Raw genomic sequence first — 19,945 nt, forward strand, 5'->3', positions numbered from 1 at the left:
CCTCCCCCCCTCCCCCACCCTCCCCCCCTCCCTCCTGCCCGCACCTGCACTGCGAAGCTGGTGTCCCACAGTTGGCTGCCGTTGTAGCCCTGCATCTTCAGCCCGTCCTCCGCCACCCACAGGTAGTCGTGCACACGGGGCAGGTGCCTGGCGGGTGGGTGGTGGGTGGTGGGGTTGGGGGGTGGGGGTGGGGGTGGGGGTGGAGGTTCGGAGAACTTTGACATGAAGTGGTAGAGCGTGAGCAGCACTTGCAACGATTGGAGGAGCGGGAGTGGGAGGGTGTGAGTTGGGAGGAGGAAGGGGAGTCGGAGTGCGGAGGAGGAAGGTGAATGTGGTCAATGGGGAATGGGTGGTGTGTGCAGCGTGCGTGCCAGTGTGTGTCTCCTCCTCCTTCCTCCACCCCCCCTGCCCCCCCTCACTTCTGGAAGGCCTTGCCGCCGGGCTCCTCCAGCCAGCAGGCCAGCATGTTGATCACCTTGTTGACAGGCCCGATGTCCACATAGCGCGTGTTCTCGTCCTGCAGGCGGGTGCGTGCGTGCGTGTGCATTTGTATGTGTTAAAGAGCACAAGGAAAACATTGCGCAAAGACAGTGTATGCGATGCAGCAAAGCGATTTGTATTGTGTGCGTGTGTTTGTACTTTCTAAAACAACGCGTGTGCGCGTGTGTTGTAGAGAGCATAAGGGCTTAAATTACGCCCGTCATTGTCATGGGTAGGTGTCGAAAACCACCACAGGGGGACAGTCAACCCCTCCTCCTCCCCCTCCACCTCCCCCCTCCTCCTCCCCCCACCCCCCTACCTCGTAGTGTATGTGCTTCATGCACTCGGCCAGCGCCGCCCGCCGCAGCCAACTGCCCTGCAGCACGTTCTCAGCCTTGTACAGCGCCCACCACAGGATGTCCTGTCCGGGGTTGGGGTGTCACGGGTGGTGTAGGGGGTTACATTCATGCATTATATAGGATTATATAGATGGGAAAATATGGCAAGGGATCCTCATTCGTCCACGGAGCACGTTGAGATCTTCCTACACACGCACACACACACACACACACACACACACACGCACACGCACCTGCACCAGGGGGTGGGGGTAGTACAGGTCCTCCTTGGCGCACTGGTTGCGGGCGGCGTTCCAGTCGACCCGGCCGTACGGCATGGGGTACAGCTCCTGCCTGCGGCGGCGTGGCAGGCCCACGGGGACAGAGGGCGGGTGTACCAGTGGCGGTGGGTTACATTCATGATTAGTTAAGGAAGTGGTAGACGGTAGTAGGTGGGAGGGGAAAGGGAGCGCCGAGCCCATGCGTGGGGGTCCTGTACATGGATGCGCGTGTATATCTACGTGCACTGTGCATGGCACGCGCGCCGACCCCCACCGCCCCCCACTCCCATCCCCATCCCTCCCCACACACACGCACGCCCTCCCCACCTGATGGCGGCGGTGAGCGGCGTCTCCTGGCACGTGCCGCGCTTGCCGTACACGTAGCTCATGGGCAGGTACACCTGAGGAGCGGGGGAGGGGGGAGAAGCGGGTCGGGGGAGCGGGGGTTGGTGCCGGGGTTTGTGGGGCGTGTGTGAGCCGCCTGGTGGGTGATCCGCACCACCCCTAGAGCTCAGGCCACTCGCCGCGAACCCGCCTCTTGCGCGCGCGCCCAGCCCCACGCCCAGCCCTTGACCCTGAGCCTATCTTGAACCCCAACCCAGCATCGCCACCAGCGCACAAACACACACACACACACACACACACGCAGCGCCACGCTTTGCTGCACCGCATACACTGTCTTTGCGCAATGTTTTCCTTGAGCTCTTTAACACAGCGCCACAGCCACACACGCACCATGCGGCAGTGGCACCAGAAGCGGCCCGGGTGCAGCATGCCGATGCCCGTCCACTTGCTGGGGGGACAGGGCGGGGGAAGGGCAGGGGCGGGGGCACGGGGAAGGGGAGGGCAGGGAGGGCCGTCGGTGTGGTGCGGCCAGTGCCGGTGGCGCCAGGGGTCAGCTCGAAGGCATGGCGGGTGGCGGGTTGGCGGGGTGGCACCGTGCCAGCAGCGGCGGCGGTTCTGGGGCGTGCCGCGGGGCCCCCTGCCGCGGGGTCCCCTGCCGCCACCCCCTGCCGCCGGTCGGTGCACCGCAGCTCCTGCCCCCGCCCAGGCACTGCCGCACCGCCACACCCCGCGCCGCCGCCATCCTGGCAAGTCACTGCGCCGGGCCGTGAACCCTACCCGCCTCCCCCGAAGCCCACCCCCCGCAGCCCTCAGCCCCCCAAGGACTGATGATGGGTAGCCACCTCCACCCTCCCGCCCTCCTCGCCCTATTGCATTGGGTTCGGTTTAGCCCTGGTTAGGCTGGTATCTACACCCCTCCTTCCTTCCTTCCCTCCCTCCCGCCTCCTCCCTTCCTCCTCCCCCTCCTCACTTGTGTGGCAGCAGCCACATCTCGGGCGTGAGCGGGTTCATGCCGTCCCAGCTGTACACGCCCAGCACCGCCAGCCAGAACTTGCCCCAGCTGGTTATGTAGGTGGCACCGCCGCGGGCGTGCATCTGGGGGCGGGAGAGGGGAAGGGGTTACATACATTCATGATTAATTAAGAAGTGAAGGGGGAGGGGGAGGCAATTCCAAACCCCAAATGAAACCGAAGGGGCATTGCGAGGTTTGGCGGGGGAGGAGAGGGGTTCCAGGCTTGACTAGTGAGATGAAGACGGTGTTGGGGCAGCGCCGTGTTGCAGACGGGTCAAAAATGTCCTTGTTGGGAATGGCGCCGTTGGGAGTGTTGGTTGGGGACTGCATTTGACTCTCCCCGCGCTTCCCATCCTCCCCCACCTGCCGTCTAACGAGCGACCGGTATGCCTAGAAGGCTGGAACCCTGTCCCCCTCTCTCCTCTCCCTCCCCCGATTCCTTGACTATGTGGACCAATTTCGTTGGGCTCGGGCAATTACCCCCCTCTCCGCCCTTTCCCCCTCCCCCTCCCCCGCTACCCCCTCCCCCGCTACCCCCTCCCCCGCTACCCCCTCCCCCGCTACCCCCTCCCCCGCTACCCCCTCCCCCTCCCCCCCAACCCCGCTACCCCCCACCCCACCCCACTCACCCACTCCCGCGCCTTGACGCACAGCGGCTCCTCCGCCGCCAGCCCCAGCAGCCGGGCCATCACGTAGCTGAGGGTGGGGGTGCGGGTGGGAGGCGTGCACGGGGGGGGGCCGGTTGCTAGGATGTTTAGAAAAGCAGTACAGGATGCACTGGGGGGAGGTTACATTCACGATTAGCTAAGGAAGTGGTAGACGGTAGGGGAGGAGTCAAGGACCACCCTGCACCACCCTCCCTCTCCTGCCTACCCGGCATTTCTCCCCCTCCCTTTCCCGCCACAGCTCCGGTTCTCGGTCTCGGAGCTGGGCATCGACTACCCGCCCTGCTCCCCGCTTCCCCCACCGCACCCCTCATGGTGTGGTGCGAGCAGCACCAGGCCCCTCCTCCCTTCTCTCCCCTTGCATGGACGGCTGACTCCCCCCCTTAGGTTGATCTGGGATTGGGACAAGCTGCCCCTCAACCCCTCGGCCCTTCCCTCCTCGGTCCTCCCCCTGGTCTCCCCTCCTCTCCCCCAGTGTGACTCCGTTGTCAAGGCATAGGCCACGCTCTCCTCCTCGCCCTTTTGCATTGGGTTCGGTTTAGTTTGGGCTGGGATCTACACACACACACACACACACACACGTCCTCCCTCCGCCTCCTTGCCTCCCCTCCTCTCTCCCCCTCCTCCCCCCCTCCCTTCTTAACTAATCATGAGTGTAACCCCCTTGCTGCTCACTTGAGGCCGGTGCCGAACATGGTGCTGCCACCCTCAATGTGCAGACCGAAGCCGCCGTCCTCGTTCTGGTGGTTGTGCAGGTAGCGCAGGGCCTCCTTCTTGTGAGCGGGGCTGAAGATCTGGGGAACAGGCAGGAGGGAGGGGTTGCAATCATGATTAATGAGGAAGAAGCGACTTTGGAGCCGGGCACATAAGTACAGCAGGCGCGTCGTTACGGGGGGGTGACATTCATGATTATTCAGGCAGTGGGAGGGAGGGGGGAGGGGGGAGAGGGAAGGACGGGGCATGGCTGGGTTGGAGACGGCGGCGTGGAAATGGTGCAGCTTTCCACGGAGAGGGGGGTTGTAGATACCAGCCCAAACCAAAGTGAACCCAATGCAACCGAGCGAGGAGGAGAGCGTGGGGGGAGGAGGGACGGTGACGGGTGGGGAAGGGGGAAGCTGCCCATGCAGAAATCCCCTCAAGTTCGGGGGCCTGCGGTGGTGTGGGCGAGGCGAGGTCGTGTATGTGCGCGTATGCATATGCGTGTGTGTAGGCGCCTGGGCGCGCCGCCAGCCCGCGGCACGGACACGCGTGTCATGTCTGCCCGCCCTTCCGGGCTGGCCCCCGCACCTGTGCCCCGGCCCCTCCGAACCGCCCAGCCAAAAGGACTGGCCCTGATGCAGACACCCTCACGTGCGACTTGCGCATCACCACAGCCTGGCAAAACACCACACGCGACACGCCCTACCCACCGCGACACGCCCAGCCCACAGCCTGGCCCGACACAACACGCGACACGCGACACGCCCTGTCCTGCATGCCGTGTCCTGCATGCCGCATTCCGCGCAGCCCCAGCCCCCATGTCCGGTGTCGTTGTCCTCCCCCAGAGCCTCGCACCTCCTCACCTGCCCCGTTCCCACACACGCCTCGTCCCGGCCTATGGCATGCAGATCGCGGCCCTTTCACGAGCCCTTGCTGCGTTTCATGCCCATGTGTGGCGCCCCCCTGCAATGCCCGCACCCCCCTCCCCCCACACGCACACACGCGCACAGCACGTAACCATGCCCCCCTCCCCGTCCCCCCTTCTGCCCTTGACTCACCCCTCCACACACGCACCTGGTCTAGCGCACCGCAGGTGTAGAGCGTGATGACCAGGCCAGGCAGCAGAAACATCGGGCCACCGTAATCACCCGGAAAGTGGCCGTCCTCCTGCTGCAGGCACTCATAGAAGCTGATCGCACCCTTTAGATGCTCCTCCACGCGCTCAGCGTCGGGCGCGTCAGGCACCGGGCCGGATGGCGGGGAATGCTTCTTGGCGCGAATGCGGTCCGCGGACTGCAGGCGCAGCAGCTCATCGCCCGAGTGGTGGTGTTTATCTTTATTGGCTGTGAACTCTTCGCGCAGACGCTCCGCCTCAGCGCGCTGCTCAGGGGTGCCTGCCGCTGGGTCATACTCCCAAGTCTGGCGTCCTTTGTTCCCATTCAGCGAGCGCAGCAGCGGACCGCCAGTTGTGCCGGCAGAAATGAATTTCCACATGGCAGTCCACTATTTAAGAAGCACTAGACGAATGCGTTACAAGCCCCCGCGCTTCCTGGGCGCGCTGGTCGCCTCAAGCTCTGTAAGGAGTCAATATGGTATCTCTTCGCGGTTTAGCCTTGGCAGGCCTGGGCGTGCGTAAGAGCACTTCGCTGGCAAAGAGGAGAAGTTGATGGAACCCAGCTGGTCAGGTCTTAGCTCCCTATCGCGCAGCAAATGTATTTCTATGGCACCGTGGCGTGCACCAATGTGTGTAAAAGTGAAGTGCAAGCTCCGCTGGGCGCGCGGGGATCGCAGGGGTCGCGACCGGCATGCGCGGGCAACCGTACCGGTACCGTGTGGGTATGGGCGGCGTGTCCGGCCGTGTCAGGTCGCCGGGTGCAATCGCTGCCGAAGGTGCCTTACTTTAGTAGCAAATGTACTCCTTTGATAATCAACATAGAAGCATGCGCTAGGAGGGTGAGAACCTTGGGGATGGCGAGTGATGGTTGCAACCCGAGTGGTGGGTCAGCAACGGGGAGTCCCGGGTCTGCTGGCTACGTGGGCGGGGGGTGGCGGGGGCTGCGGCGTGCCTGTGGCCAGGTCGTCCCAGGTCCGCTGGATGGCCCGGCCGGGTCTACTGGACTGGGCGAATGGCCCGGCCGGGCGGCATCAGGCATGCTAGGCGGCCGGGCCGGGTCGGCAGGATGGTTGCAGCAGCGTCTACACAAGCAACAGCATTAACATTACCCCATGTATGAGGAGTTACCTCGATATACAAGGAAGCACTTGGATCAAAAGCCTATCCGGTTCGGCTTCGGTCTGCTAGCGTGTCGACTGGCGCGCCCCAGCATGTCCGTAGGCTCTTGAATAGGCAGGCCTTCCCCTGCCTTGCAGCATGCGCTTCTTTCCTATTCTTTCTGCTATCTTTTACACACCTTTACTATCAGTCAAGACGCGTGATGTGCGCACGGGTCGGGTCGCTGCGGTTGGATGTCTGTGCTGGGGTTGCGGGTTCGGTCGCAAGGGTGCGGACTGCCTGGGGTCTGGGCGAGCAATTCGGCATGACTGGCCTGCTCTGCAGCCGGGGGGCATGCCCTGCGAGGTCTGCCACAGTGCCACACTCACACGTGGGGTCGTACCGTATACCCCGCCCGGTCGCTGCTTGTTCGCCTCGCAATGACGCCCGGCTCACTCGAGACGTCTGGGCACTGATGACAGCAGCAGGGGGGGGGGTAGGAAACAAAGTGCCAGACCCCATGCCCCGAAATCCCCCGGGCCCCCCCTTGAGGGGACGACCGACCCCCCGACGGACAAAACCTTGTTGTTCAGGGGTTAAAACCCCTCCATTTTATACCGAGCACGAGCGGTCCTGTTTTGAGACTTCGGTCACAGGCGGAATCCTATCCATGGAAATCCCCTCGACCCAGACCACCCCGCGCTCAACTCTCTGCCGCGTGACGGTTACACAGTGTGCATCGGCAGCCTTGTTAGACGTGAACTCATGCGCACCAGCGCTTCAGAGCCCAGCTGTGTCAGTGCGCATGTGTTGAATGTGGAGACATGTCCAGACATGTCCACGCCTGGACGCGCAACTTAGCCCTCCCACGCTTTGTTTGCGCTTAGTACGTCATAACATGCACATATGAGCCTCATACTGCTGCGTTTGACCCCTAGTTCTGCTTGTGGGGCGCTTCCCGAAATCCGCCAGGATGGGCTCCCGAAACCCGACGGAGCCCCAACTTTTTGAGAATGGATCCCCCTTGTACCCAGGACGAGGACCGACCCCCCAACTTTGGCGGCCCAGAACTTCCTCACCAGACACCCCCTCAGAAAACAAGGGGTGTCAGCTTTGTACAGCTGGAAAATGGGCTGAGCCCCTAGAGCAAGGGATGTGACGATGGGTACCGGCGATATACTGCGACATAAACAGCACCCTTGCAAGCCCAGCGGGACTGGCAAAGGGGCATACCAAAGGCACCGCCACGCCCTGTCCACGCCACTCCACACATGAGCCCGTGATACCTCATTCCAAATCCCTCACAAGCACCACAAACGGCTAGTGGGGCTCGGGCGCGTGATCCGGGGCCGCGACATAATTAAGGCGGGATCGGCACGCATGGTTCGGCTGTTGCACAAACTTTCGACATTCTTGCCCCAAGACGCTTGTCGTCGACATGTTTTGATACATGGATGTAAGATATTCAGGGCCCGAGAGCTATACGGTACTCGCGGACTGAAGAAAGTCAAGATGTCCATGGACTCGCGAGGTCGCTTCTCGCTCCGGCAGGCAGGCAGGCAGGCACGGACAGGGGCAATCCTGGGGGGCTTCGCCCCCCCTGGATCGCTTCGCTCAGGGGGCTCAGCCCAACTAGAAGTACGTGCATAATGCTCCCCTAAAGCTCTGTAATTTTGAGCATGGGGTAAGAACCAGAGCTTTCTCCCCCCCCCCTGACAGCAGCGTGGGAAAGCCATGCAACAAAGCGAGCCTCGGGTGGGACCAAAAGTCCAAAACCTCCTACCGCACCGTACTCACTCACATTGTCTCACATCAACCAACACGAGCCCCAGGCGCTGGCCGGTACCGCAGCAGGCAGCTTGGCGCAAACTCGTGCACAATCGAGCGCCAGAACTGATCATCACGGCTGTGACCCTGTTGCCTGGTGTTGCTCAGTTCATCAGGGGAAGGCGTGCACGCGAGGTGCGGGGCCGGGCGAGGTGCAGGGGTGCGGGGGTGCGGGGCACCCGCGGCGAGGTGTGTTGTCTGTCCACCTGTCCCAGCAACACGTCAGAGGCCACCGCACCAGCCACCAGAACAAAGGGCACCCCTCCGGGCACCCAAGAAAGCACGCGAAGCAACAACAAACTCACAGAACAGAGCAAGAAACAGACGAACCCAGCACCCAAACCCAACCCACCGCAAGTGCGCGCACAACAGAACGCAGGCACACCCGCACCCACACGCTATAGAACGGGCCCTTGGACCCCATACGGTACAGGCCAGGGCACACAGACAGCTGCCAACCGACCGCCACGCACGCCCACGCACAGAAACGAGCGGCCGCGCTCACTGGCCCAGCAACAAAGCTCAGACCAGAAGTTGCTCGGGAACCACCGCGGGCGCAAGACCAAACGCAGGGACACACACCACCACCACGTCGCAGACCGTGTCATGTGCCCCACTCAGCCGGGGGCACCCAGACAGCGGTTTTCCGCCCACCCCGCGCGCCCACCTATCCAAGCCAAGCAGCCGCGCGCAGTGACCCAGCAGACCAGGTGCCGCACAGGAACCACCGCAGGTGAACGACCCGCCCCAAACCACTAAAAGGGCCGCTCACAGAGCGCCCGAAAGAACTCCGCTTCCGTGCGCGTCGCGCCCTGTAGCGCCCTCCAACAGCTGCGGCGCCAGGCCCCGCGGGCACACAAGAGGTCCACAGTCCGCCACGCAGTCCCGCTCCCAGGTGCAGACCTCACCGCGGAGGGACCTCAGAACCAGCAGTGCAGCAGCAGAAGGCTGGGAGCGCAGTCCCCCCCTGCAATTTGGTGTGCGGTGCCGGTCTGGCAAGGTTGTCACGTGCCAGTTGACCCAATTGTTACGCGTGCGTGTCAGCGGGTGTCAGAAGGCCGTCAAGCTACAGGTTGCAGTGCTCGTATCTTCCATCTACACTGTAGAAATCTGCCCAAAATCCGCCGAAGGCGGAGAAAAATTTTTGGGTTTGGGTGCCACGCATCTACGCAGTGTAGACAGTTTTGGCCGGTTTTGGCGCAAAAATGGGGGAAGCGTAGACGTTTTGGGGGGCTTGGGGGCTTAAGTGTAGATGCCGCGGTCAGGGTCATCTACGCATGTGTAGATGCCGGGTGCCTGAGGGCATCTACAAGATACGAGCACTGACAGGTTGCTGCCGCTTTGCTACCTGCAGGCTAGCTTGGGACACACAACCCAGCCGCTACACAACCTGGGTGGGGCGAGGCCCCGCAAGCAGCGGCTTTGTATTATTTTGGGGCAGTGCACGCTTGAATGCACGTGCACGGCGGAAGTGAGTAAGCACCCGGTGACTCGGTAAGCCCCTTGTCCCGCGTTCTGGCCGTCTGGCGCCCTACTGTAGTGCCCCACACACGGAACGCCCGTCCCCTGCCATCCGTCCGCGCATGTCCTTCCCTAATGACAGATAGGCCTTCGGGCGCCCAGCCGTGAGTAAGAGACAAGATTGTGGTTTCCCTCGCATGGGAAAAGTGGGCTGCGCCCACGCCACGTCTCTAGTCTGAGGCCGCAAGCGTCTACCTCACCTCCCGGGTCATAGTCGGGGTCGGTTAGGGTCGGTTCGTGCAGGCACAGCCCGCCATGCGTCCAGCCACAGTCCGCTGCCAAGCAGCCAGCAATACACAGGAAACCCCCTAGCCACAGCACTCCTCACTGCTGCGGCCTATGCTCGCCAGCAAAGACCGCTAACCAGACTGAACCAGAACAGGTCCTCTGCGAAGACGAAAAGCCACATTGGGCCCCTGAGAAACCGAAACGTCGCTGATCGGCGAGCAGCCGACGGAGTTAGCATGCACTGGAGTTGCGTAAGATGTCGTGGCGAACAAATATATCTTTGCCGGCTTTGAACGGCGCCCCGTGACCGGGAAAGTATCGGCAAAGGGTCCCACCAGGCAGAGCATATTGTTGCTAGACATGCCCAGCGGTTTTGTCATGATATCGCATATCGTAAGAGCAGGGCCAAGTTTGCAAGCGACACCACGAGCAAAAAGCGGCGGCGACCAGCGAACTAGGGTTTATATTTTGGGCTTTGCAATCGACACGGTCAACCATGAAGCATACGCTCGTGCCTATGGGGGCTGCGCGTGCGCTCAATTAGCAGTCGAACACGGATATCCCTCCTGTTCGCCGCTTATGCGCCTCGTAGTGACGCCCGGCTCACATTATAATTCCTGGGCAACGATAAAAGCAGATTAATAAGTCCAAGCAACAAATCGAGCAAAACCAAGCTGGTCCGTACACGCACATGAAGTTACCACATGGCTTGACATTCGGTTGGCAGCAGACAGAACTCAACTCAAGAAAACCTGCATTTTACACGCTAGATTGGCACGGCCCACAAGAGGAGCCTGGCGAAACCTCCGAGACGTCTCCAAGCTACGTCCAATCGGCGTGCGCTTCGTTCTCAAAGCAGGTAAGGCTCGCACATGTTGCCTCAGACTGCATGTAAATGCTCCGAAGACCGGGCTGCCATAAGTGGGGCGGCCACTGTTGTTGCGTTGAGAAGAACCCTGGCCGCCGAGTTTCAGCGTCCTCGGCGAATGCGTCACGGACAGCGATCTGGGGCGCCGAGGCTCGATTGACACTGCATTTGTGCAATTTTGACCGCGTTCACGTGTCCTGCCCGCGCAGAACCGAACCATGGCGTCCCTCGAATTTTGGCCGGGGCCGTCGGGGCAAGACGGATGCCACATGTGCTCGGACGTGGAGATGCAGGATTACTTATTCCAGCACGAACAAGACGGCATGCTCGGCTTCGACCTGCCGCATGTCGACGACGACATTGGAAACGCGGACCCACTGCTGCTTGCGCCGAGTGGCGCCGGTTGCGGCCAGACGCCCGGCGCTGTCTACAACGTGTTGACACAGCTGCAGGCTGCGCCGCTGGGCTCGCTGGCCATCGTAAAGCAGGAGCCGTCGGAATCCTCACATGGAAGCGCCGCGGGCTCGCCCAGCAACGACGGCCCGCTGTCCTCCAGCACGCCGCACCACCCCGCCCACCCCTCCAGCGCCTCGCTCTCCCCCTTCCACCCACAAGCACAGCACCACCACCACCACAGTCGCAACAACACGCTGCTGGGCAGCTGCGCTGCTGCGGGCGCCGGCTTCGGCTCCGGCAGCTATGACAGCTCCTGCAGCGGCCCGACACTCGCGGCGCCCGCCGAGGTCGGCAGCGCCTCCGTGACTTTCTCCGCAACCGCCGTGCCCGCCGCCGCCACGGCACTCGCGGCCGCCAGCTCCCTGTCACAACAGCAGCAGCAACAACTGCAGCAGCAGTTACTGGCGTCTGGCATGCCGCTCGTGTCCTTCTCCGCCATCCCGCTGCCCGCCGGCCAGGAGCAGGCCGCCACCTGTGCACAGCAGGCACACCTGGCGGCGGCTGCGGCACCATACATCTCCGCCGCCACCGCATCCATGACCTCCATGCTCAACATCCCCAACCTGCACACCTACGCGCTCAGCAGTAGTACCCCTGCTGGCGCCGCCGAGACCGCCGCTGGCGCCTGTGCGAACGGCGAGTCGGGCTCGGCGAGCGGTGCGGCCCCCGCGTTTGAGCCGCACATGGCCGTGACGGCTGCCCCCGCCGGCACCGCCGCCGGAGCGCCTGCCGTCATCATTACGCCGGCGCCCGCATCCGCGCCAACCGCAAGCCTTGTGACGGACGTGTTCGCCTCACCCTTTGCGCATGCCGGCATGACGGCGCCGTCGGCGGCGCCGCCGCCACCGTCGCTGCTCGACGCCGCCGTCGCGGTCCAACAGCAGCTCGCCGCCGCCGCGGCCGCCGCCGCCGCCGCCGCCGCTGGCGGCGCCGCCGCCATGCTGGCGACCTCCACGCCCTCCGCCGACGCCGACAACTTCGCCTTTGCCTTCAGCGGCGATGACGATGATGAAGACCCCTCCTACGGCGCCTCTGCCAGCCTCGGCGGCAAGCGCGGCAGCTCGGCGGCGCCATCCAAGGCCGCCAGCGGCGGCGGCGGCGGCGGCGGCGGCAACTGCCGGAAGCTGCCGCTGTCGCACTCGACGGTTGAGAAGCACCGCCGCGACCGCATCAACCACCTCATTGAGCAGCTTGGGGAGCTGGTGCCGGCCTGTGACCCACGCTACCGAGGCGCAGCAGCCGACGGCGAGGCCGCAGGTGGCGGCGGCGGCCTGAAGCGGCCCAAGCACGCCATCCTGGCGGATGCGGTGATCCGCTACCGGCAGCTGCAGCAGGACAACGAGACACTGCGCCGCCAGCTGGCGGCGACGGCAGCGGCGGCCGCCGCCGCCGCGTCGGGCTTCAAGAACATGCTCCAACAGCAGCAGCAGCAACAACAGCAGCAGACGGCGAGCGGCGACGGAACGTCAGCGGTGGCTGTGGCTGCGCTAACGGTTCCGTCAACGCTGCCTGCCGCCACTGCCTTCGCTGAGGCCGCGCCCGTGGCGGCGTCCAGTACGGCCGCCGCCATGGCCACCTCACACTCGGCCGCGCCGTCCCTGCCCTCTTCACCCACGACGCCCGCAGCGGCGTCCGTCGCTGCGCCCAGCGGCGCCGCCGGCGCCGCCACGTCAGCGACGATGCAGTCTCTGCTCGTCCAAGCCGCCGCCGCCGCCGCGGCGGTGGGAGCCGCAGCGTCCGGTCGCAACGGCGCCGCTGCCGCGCCGGCTCCGCCGCCGCCTGCCGGCAGCGCCCTTGTTCCCGCGGCGGCCGCCTCCCCTGCCACCGCCGCTACTGCTGCTACGGCTGCTACGGCTGCTGCTTCTGCCGGCCTGAACCTGCTGCACCTTCCCTTCATCAAGGCCGCCGCCGCCGCGGCCGTAGCCGCCGCCGCGTCCGCTTCAGCCGCTGCCCACGGCAGCGCGCCTGCCGCCGCTCCCGCCGCCGGGATGCCGCAGCTGCCGGCTGGCTTCGTGCCCGTTGGCCTGAGCACACACGGCGCCGTCAGCAACAGCAGCATCGCCGCCGCCGCCACCGCCACCGCCGCCGCCGCCGCCACCGCCGCCCCACGCTGCCAGCAGGTCTCGGCAACGGCACCACCTGGAGCCGAGCCCAAGGTCCCGCAGCTACAGCCACAGCCACCGCAACGGCTACAGCCGCAGGCGAAGGTGCAGGCACAGCCGCAGCACCAGACGGCGGGTCTGGTGATGGTGCCGGTCTGGACCGGCGCCGCGCCGGGCGCCGTGCCGCCGCCGCCCGTCGCCATCGCGCCCGCGCCGCCGCCCGGCTCATCATGCACCCCCTGGTCCAGCTGTAGCCACCTAGTGGCAGGCGCCGCCTCAGCAGTGGCGGCCGCTTCCACCGAGCCCTCCTCGTGCGGCTCGGTGGAAGAGGACGCAGCCGCCGCCGCCGCCGCTGCGGCCGAAGTGGAGGCGGAGGCGTCCACCGAGGTGCGTGTGGGCCCAAACAGCAGCGCCTCAGCCTCCGGCTCAGCCTCAGGCTCAGCCTCGGGCTGTGCGGCTGGTGCCATGACGGCGGCGGCGGCGGCCGCCGCGGCCGCGCCTGCGTTGCCGGTGCTGCCCCAGCCGGCGGCCGCGCCCACCGCCGACGCTGCGGCTGCGGCGGCTGCGGCTGCGGTGGCGGCGGCGGCGGCGGCCGCGGCGGCGGCTGCTTCAGTCTCTGACGCCGCCGCCACCTCCGCCGCTGGCGCCTCCTCGTCTTCCTGGCTGGTGCGCATCGTGTGCCCGCCCCGCCGGGACCTGGCGGCGGCAGCCACCCGCGCGCTGACCGCCGCTGGCATTCGCCTGCGCGGCGTTAACGTCAGGTGCGCGCGCGTGTGTGTGTGTGTGTGTGTGTGTGTGTGTGTGTGTGTGTGTGTGTGTGTGTGTGTGTGTGTATGCGTGTGTGTGCTCTGTGACTCCGAATGCCCCGATATCTCGGCACCGCGTCGTGATTACCGGCTGTGTGTAATAGCTGCTCCGTGCATACTCGCCCCCGCTGTCATGTGGCTACCTGGCTGTTCCACTAGCTGCCTGACGCCTACCACCTGACGCCTGACACCCCGTGACACCTTGCGTGTATCCACACCCACACACCCATTCCCCATCCGCCACACACACACAGCCCCGCGCCCGGCCCCGGCCACCGCATGGCTCTGGAGCTGGAGGTGGAGTGCGGCGAGGACGTCATGCCGCGGGGGCAGCAGGTGGGGCCGCGGAGCGTGTGTGTGTGTGTGTGTGTGTGTGTGTGTGTGTGTGTGTGTGTGTGTGTGCGTGTGTGTGTGTGTGTGTGTGCGTGTGTGTGTGTGCGTGCGTGCGTGCGTGCGTGTGTGCGTGTGTGTGTGTGTGTGTGTGTGTGTGTGTGTGTGTGTGTGTGCTCGCATGCGGAGTGAGAAGGCTCATGTGCCAAGGGGCTCCACAGAATCACAAACTTATCGCAACGCTCATGCTCCATTGAACCACAGGTCGGTGCCATCCAATGCGCCATCCACGCCGCGCTGGCGGAGGCCGCTGACGTCGAGAACGTCGACAGTGGCGACACCACCGCGGCGGCGGCGGCGGCGGCGGCGCACAACGCGCTCAGAGGCGTCAGCGGCGGCGGCGGCGGTCCCAAGCGGCTGATCCACCAGGCGCCGGCAGCGCCGCCGGGGGGTGGCGCTCGCAAGCGCTCCCGGACCCATCGCTAGACGCTACGCGCCGCGCCGCTACGCGCCGCTTCGGCACCCTGCGCGAGAGGGGACGCGGCGGTCAAGGCAGGCTGTCAGCTCATCGGCCATGCCGGGCGCACGGCGGGATGTGGGTGCAGCACCAGACACGCCGTGCCGCGGACCTGGCGTTGGGCAAGACAGGGTATGTGCCAGTGCGGCACGGAATCCACGTTTCCAGCAATCTAATGACGACATGCAGTCCTGCGCACGAAGAGCACGAAGCAAAGAGCACGTAACAAGCTACTCGGCGCAGCGGGCTTGCCTCGCTGCTTTGCAGATGCGGTGAGGGCGACTTTCAGTTTGAGGCAGGCGGTAGTATCGACTTGGCGGCTGTGCTGATCATTTCATCGGCGCGGAGGTGGATGGGCCGGAGGGGCACCAGCGGGTCAGGGGGTCGCACGGCTATGTGGTGCGTGGCAGGCGGTTGGGTGTGGCGGTTCTGGCAACCCGCATCCTAAGGTCGCCCTTCTGTTTCTTGGTAGGTACATGCTTGTTGTTGGGTAGCGGACGGCGGCACCTGCAGTCGGGCAGATCCGGTTTGTCCGCGGTGCCCAGGACTGCGGATTGCGGAGGGGTTTGTGGGCAGGATAATGGCTTGGGTAGCGGTAGTAACGGAGGCCTCCTTGGGGTGATACGACCAGAACACACCGCGCATGAGGCAACCGCATGACAGGTCATGACCGGTCATCAAGCGTCTGGACTGCTTAGCCGCTAGACATTGAGAGGTATTGAAGACATACATTACGTGCACAGCACGAGCACAGATAATAATAGCCCGGGCAAACACCTTACATCGCCGCTCACAGCTGTCCGACGCGGAGTGTTCTCCTGTTGTGGCTGCGCGGCGATGAGATTCTTTGTGTGTCGTGCGAGGGAGCATGTGCGTCCTGTCCTTGGAGCGTATGCATGTTGATCCAATCTAGGAACCGTCGGTACGAATGGGCTTGTATGCTGTGGATTGGACGGCGGATGTATTGGGTCAACTGCTAAGGGGAGTGTTAGGACGCTGGTGTTAGGGCACCTGTGCGAGCGCAGAATGTTTCTGCGCCTGCGGGTGCTGTGTACGGTAAACTGGTTAATCGCGGGAACTTCGTTGGGCTCTAAAACGCCACACGATCGTCGTATTGGCGGGGCGTTCGGCCGTGGGTTGCTTGTCCGTACGCTTTTTGGCGTCTGGCTTTACAGCATGAGTGGGAATTCAATCTTGCATTTCAGCATGAGCGGTAGGATGGGAGCAAGCACTTGGTGTGCAATAGCTGTATGTGTGTGTGTTTCGCTTTGGTGCTGCTGTGGGTAGCGTTCTGTGCAGTGTAGGTGCGTGCCGCATGCAGCCAATCGAGGTGGTTGGGAGCGGTTGCGCGCGTGAGATGAAGAAAGCGTGCAGATACGAAAAGGCTAGAGACCTGCGTGCATCATTCCAGCGCCTGGCATTTGCTGTGCGCGTGAGGACCAACTGCTGCGTGTTCCAGTTTCGCGCATTATTCGAGACGAGCAAGTGCTCTGAGCTGTGGACTTAGGGTGTGAATGCGATGGGCGCTAGGACGCAAGATGGCATGAGCGTAATGTTGCGCATGCGTGCTCAAAGCTATTAAAGCTAATCAGTGTTGGTGGCAAGCTTCGACTGGCTTCGGCTGCTGCTGCCTGCTTCCTATCACGCTGAGTATTGTCAATCTGTCGCACTGCTGGCACGCCCTGAAGCGTGTCCTGCAGGCTCACGCGCTAATCAATTGCAGCGCTGAGCAAAGCATAATAACGAAAGCACGGTTTCTGGGGTTCCCTGCTTACTGCTGGTTGTAGTAGCCGCTGCCGCTGGTGCTGGTGTTGCTAGTCGTGTTGGTGGTGGCGGCGGCGGCCGCTCCATAGCGCCACCGGCTGATGGAGTTGATGCCCTTCAGCACACTGTTCCCGCGGTATCGTCCAGGGTTTCTTCACGTGATGAGGCGCTGATACCAGGATCTCTAGATCCCACGTGGGCGAGTGTCCCTGCGTACCTTGGCCGCAGAGGGCATCGGCACGGTGTAGGGCGCATGGGGACTGCGGGCCGTATTGACGTGGCTACTGTTGGGCTGCATTGCTGGCGCCTGTTGCTGTGAACCTGTGGTAATATGACAGGAACATTTGCCGGGTTTTCAACTCACTAGAAGCGGCCTGGCATTTCAAGGTCAGCTAGGAGTTTCCCGGGGGTTTCAGTCCCCCGCACGCGCGTGTGCTAGCGGGGCTTGTGTTTAATGCATTGCTGATGCTGCTGGTTACTGGCGGTGATGAGGGTGCTAAATGCGTTGCAGAAGTGGAAGATGTCAGGTGGAGTGGGCTAGTGCTGCATCTGCGGCTGGAAGTGGATGACCGGTTGTGAGGCGGCAAATTCATCATGTGTGCCCGGCACGGTTGCCCGGCGCCTATGCGTTATTAGCGCGCCCGGCTCGTTTCGGGACGGGAGTCACGGGAGTTTACTAGGCGGTGCCTAGTAGGCGCGTGCGTAGGCCGGCTCGTTTGCCTAGTGTCCGTGACATACATGTAGCGGTCACTAGGGAGAGGGGGCCATTTGTGTTTTTAGCCGTCCTGCGGGGCAAGTTGTAGCAGGCGTATGCGGGGCAGTGGGGGCAGTGACGCCCACGTCGTTGCGGCGCTAATCTGTAATGAATGGTAGCATTTTGCCATTAGCAAGGCTGGCATAAGGGCAGTTTGGGGAGTGGTTGGTTCAAGCATGGTTCAAGCATACGTTGTTGGTCGTGTCGTTGTCATCGCTGTAATTTGTAACCAGACAGTTAACCCGTGGCGCTCATTCCTGTGCCGTGATCCCGCACTCCATGACAGTCTCTTTCCAGCCAGCCAGCAATTTATACAGTAACTACAGTAACTCGGCGTTCGACCAGCCGCGCACTCCTGCCCTGCCGTTGCAAGTTGTTTGCTATCTGCTGGGGTCTGGGAATCAGCTGCACCCTGCGCGACTTCACCAACCTGCCTTAACACTGTCCCATCGCACGCCCATGACACCCAAGGCCTCCGCACAACGCCAGTCCTCTCGCTCTGGGATTCCCGTCGTGTTCCACAATACAGCATTCTCGGTGTTAGCAGCCCCTGCCATCGCTGCGACAACGGGAGACTCAACCAACGTGTTCAGATGTAGCAATGAAAGCCCGCGGCTCCACGTCTCGTGCGCGGCTGTGCCAGCCAGTTCCGCAATACCTAACAGGTCCCCGCCACGGGTCAGCGACACACCACCCATCCTGCAAACGCATACGGTAGATTAGCCTCGGCAGCGCGCACACATGCCACATCCCCAACCCCAGCCTCGGCCTCGACCAGTGCCCCACTCCTCACGCTGCCCCACTCCTCACGCGCCCTACTTATCCTCCTTGTCTTTATCCTTCTTCCCCCTCCCGCCCCCTCCCCCTCCGCCTGCTCCACCCCCTCCCCCTCCCGCCGGCGCCGCGCCGCCCGCCCCTACACGCTGCCAGCTGCCTGCCCCGCTGTGCGCGTCCACCACGAACTCCTCCTCCACGTCCGTGATGCGCATGCCCGCCGGCGCGAAGCCGCTCAGCAGCGCCAGCAGGTCGCGCTCCACCGCCGCCACCTCGCCCGGGTCCACCTGCGGCGGCGGTGAGGCGCGGGGGTGAGGCGCGGGGTTGAGGGCAATGGGGTTGAGGGTAAGGGGGAGGAAGGGCAAAGGCCAGGTTGAGGGCGAAGGGTCCGGGTTGAGGGTAAGAATGCGTTAACGGAGGGCAAGGGTTGAGGGTAAGGGAGGGCAAGGGAGGGTAAGGGAGGGAAACGGAGGGCGGTGATGGGAGCACGGGGTTGTCGTGGGACGGTACTAGAGAGACAAGGGGGCAGAGGGTGTGTGGTAGGTAAGCCCAACGTGCGCTGGGCTGCGCTGCAAGAGGGCGAGAGTCAAGCCAGTCAAACTACTGGTGGGCCGGGCTGGACACCGCTACGGCTGCCCAAGCACTGTGTGAGGTCTCCCCCGCACTGCCCCTGTGGTGCGCCGCACCTTGGGCACCGGCTTGAAGTGCCGCTGCCGCGCGTTGCGCATGGGCGGCGTGACGCCGTCTGCCGCCTCGGGGCCGTCGGGCAGGGAGGAGCCGGGCGGACCCACCAGCAGCACCTGCAGGCAGGCAGGCAGGCAGGCAGGCAGGCAGGCAGGCAGGGCAGGGGTGACTAAATGGCTAAGCCCCGCACCCGTGTCGCATTGTCATCAGTCCCATGGTGAGGGAGTGTTGATGTTCACGCGGCGGGGAATGCAACTAGGCATGGGGTCGGTGCGTTCGGGTGCGGGGCGTGCTGCTGATCGCGGGAGCCCCCTTGCCTGCATGTGCACCTGAGCCGCCCGCACGCTCGCGCTCGCGCCCGCACCTGCACCCGTGCCTGCGCGCCCTGTTCCCCAAAACCCTACTGCGCCGACCCACCCTTGAGCTCCCAGCTTCACGTCCTGTAACCATCCTATGACTGCCAGCTCCTCGCAGCTGCTTCGCGCACCTGGCCGATGTCGTTGATCTTCACCATGTTGATTTCATCGTATGTTTTGTACGCCTCCACCACCGTGGGGAGATTGAGCAGCTTGACGGGGTATGACACGCCTTCCACCGACAGGACCCCATCCAAATTGTTATCTGTACGGCGAGGGCGATGTGCTCCGTGGTCAGAGTGACAGGAGTGACATGACAGCGACATAGGCGGGTAGTTGTGAGGAAGCAACGCGCTGTGCAAAGGTACATTTGGGAATTGGGACAGTCCAGGGGCAGGGCGCTCGCACAGCACCACCAAGCCACTCAAACCCGCTTGAACTAGCCGCATGTAACTTCCTTCCCTGGCAGCCCTACCTAGCCCTAGTCCGTCATGTCACCGCTGCTTGTGCTAACCCCGCAGCCCTCTGGAGTCCCAGTGCACCATGTAGCGCGGATGTTTGCGTAGGGCACCAGGCTAGTGGCGGGTGGCACGTTCCGCACGCCAGACCCCATCGCAAGGCACCCACACGGCCACACGCACCCTGGAATGTTAGCTCCACATGCCCGTGTACCGTGGCCTCCTCTCTCAATACTCTGTGTAGCTTGTCCGCGAGCGCCTCGTCCGCAACACGCAAAACAAACAGCTCCTCGCCGGCTCCACCGCCTGCGCCCTCCGCCATTGGCCGCTGTTACCTCGTAGCTAAACTATAATTTCCGCTGCATGGCCCAAGCTTTCAAACGCGGCATGCAAAACTGCATCAGAGTTCAGTCTTCTTGCACCTGGAGATAGTTTGATGAGCGCTCGTGTCCTTTTATAATGATACTG

General features: G+C 63.6%; 3 protein-coding genes across 4 annotated transcripts in view; 1 reads left to right on the forward strand and 2 right to left on the reverse strand.

Moving 5' to 3' along the window:
• The window catches only part of CHLRE_01g011100v5 (uncharacterized protein), an 11,186-nt gene extending 5,635 nt beyond the window's left edge, over nucleotides 1-5,551 (reverse strand). For both annotated transcript variants that reach the window (XM_043058303.1, XM_043058302.1), the window contains exons 1-10: nucleotides 4,895-5,551; nucleotides 3,797-3,915; nucleotides 3,086-3,152; nucleotides 2,415-2,539; nucleotides 1,835-1,892; nucleotides 1,427-1,500; nucleotides 1,073-1,172; nucleotides 800-901; nucleotides 420-517; nucleotides 45-147 (exon numbers count right to left, since the gene is read on the reverse strand). In XM_043058303.1, coding sequence (XP_042928216.1) covers nucleotides 45-147; nucleotides 420-517; nucleotides 800-901; nucleotides 1,073-1,172; nucleotides 1,427-1,500; nucleotides 1,835-1,892; nucleotides 2,415-2,539; nucleotides 3,086-3,152; nucleotides 3,797-3,915; nucleotides 4,895-5,314 — 1,266 coding nt within the window. In that variant the 5' untranslated portion in view covers nucleotides 5,315-5,551. The remainder of the gene's footprint in view (nucleotides 1-44; nucleotides 148-419; nucleotides 518-799; nucleotides 902-1,072; nucleotides 1,173-1,426; nucleotides 1,501-1,834; nucleotides 1,893-2,414; nucleotides 2,540-3,085; nucleotides 3,153-3,796; nucleotides 3,916-4,894) is intronic.
• Nucleotides 5,552-9,691: 4,140 nt separating this feature from the next.
• On the forward strand, nucleotides 9,692-17,439 carry CHLRE_01g011150v5 (uncharacterized protein). The gene is made up of 4 exons (XM_043058304.1): nucleotides 9,692-10,467; nucleotides 10,686-13,795; nucleotides 14,095-14,176; nucleotides 14,435-17,439. The coding sequence occupies exons 2-4, from the start codon at nucleotides 10,695-10,697 to the stop codon at nucleotides 14,654-14,656; spliced, it is 3,405 nt and encodes a 1,134-aa protein (XP_042928218.1). The 5' UTR covers nucleotides 9,692-10,467; nucleotides 10,686-10,694; the 3' UTR covers nucleotides 14,657-17,439.
• Nucleotides 17,440-17,455: 16 nt separating this feature from the next.
• Nucleotides 17,456-19,941, reverse strand: CHLRE_01g011200v5 (uncharacterized protein). Its single transcript, XM_043058305.1, has 4 exons — nucleotides 19,661-19,941; nucleotides 19,151-19,284; nucleotides 18,666-18,779; nucleotides 17,456-18,266 (listed from the first exon to the last, which is right to left on the reverse strand). Exons 1-4 carry the CDS (start codon nucleotides 19,797-19,799, stop codon nucleotides 18,021-18,023), a joined length of 633 nt encoding a protein of 210 aa, XP_042928219.1. The 5' UTR covers nucleotides 19,800-19,941; the 3' UTR covers nucleotides 17,456-18,020.
• Nucleotides 19,942-19,945: the final 4 nt, after the last annotated feature.

This window comes from Chlamydomonas reinhardtii, chromosome 1 (assembly GCF_000002595.2).
Source record: "Chlamydomonas reinhardtii strain CC-503 cw92 mt+ chromosome 1, whole genome shotgun sequence".
Lineage (NCBI taxonomy): Eukaryota > Viridiplantae > Chlorophyta > Chlorophyceae > Chlamydomonadales > Chlamydomonadaceae > Chlamydomonas > Chlamydomonas reinhardtii.

What these genes read in the sequence shown, in the direction of transcription:
- CHLRE_01g011150v5 (XM_043058304.1), top strand. Translation starts at nt 10,695, where the DNA reads ATGGCGTCCCTCGAATTTTGGCCGGGGCCGTCGGGGCAAGACGGATGC. An exon ending in CTGCGCGGCGTTAACGTCAG is followed by an intron (nt 13,796 to 14,094) that starts GTGCGCGCGCGT and finishes ACACACACACAG; the next exon opens with CCCCGCGCCCGGCCCCGGCC. An exon ending in TCATGCCGCGGGGGCAGCAG is followed by an intron (nt 14,177 to 14,434) that starts GTGGGGCCGCGG and finishes ATTGAACCACAG; the next exon opens with GTCGGTGCCATCCAATGCGC.
- CHLRE_01g011200v5 (XM_043058305.1), bottom strand. Translation starts at nt 19,799, where the DNA reads ATGGCGGAGGGCGCAGGCGGTGGAGCCGGCGAGGAGCTGTTTGTTTTG. An exon ending in TGTGGAGCTAACATTCCAGG is followed by an intron (nt 19,285 to 19,660) that starts GTGCGTGTGGCC and finishes CTCGCCGTACAG; the next exon opens with ATAACAATTTGGATGGGGTC. An exon ending in AGATCAACGACATCGGCCAG is followed by an intron (nt 18,780 to 19,150) that starts GTGCGCGAAGCA and finishes GCCTGCCTGCAG; the next exon opens with GTGCTGCTGGTGGGTCCGCC.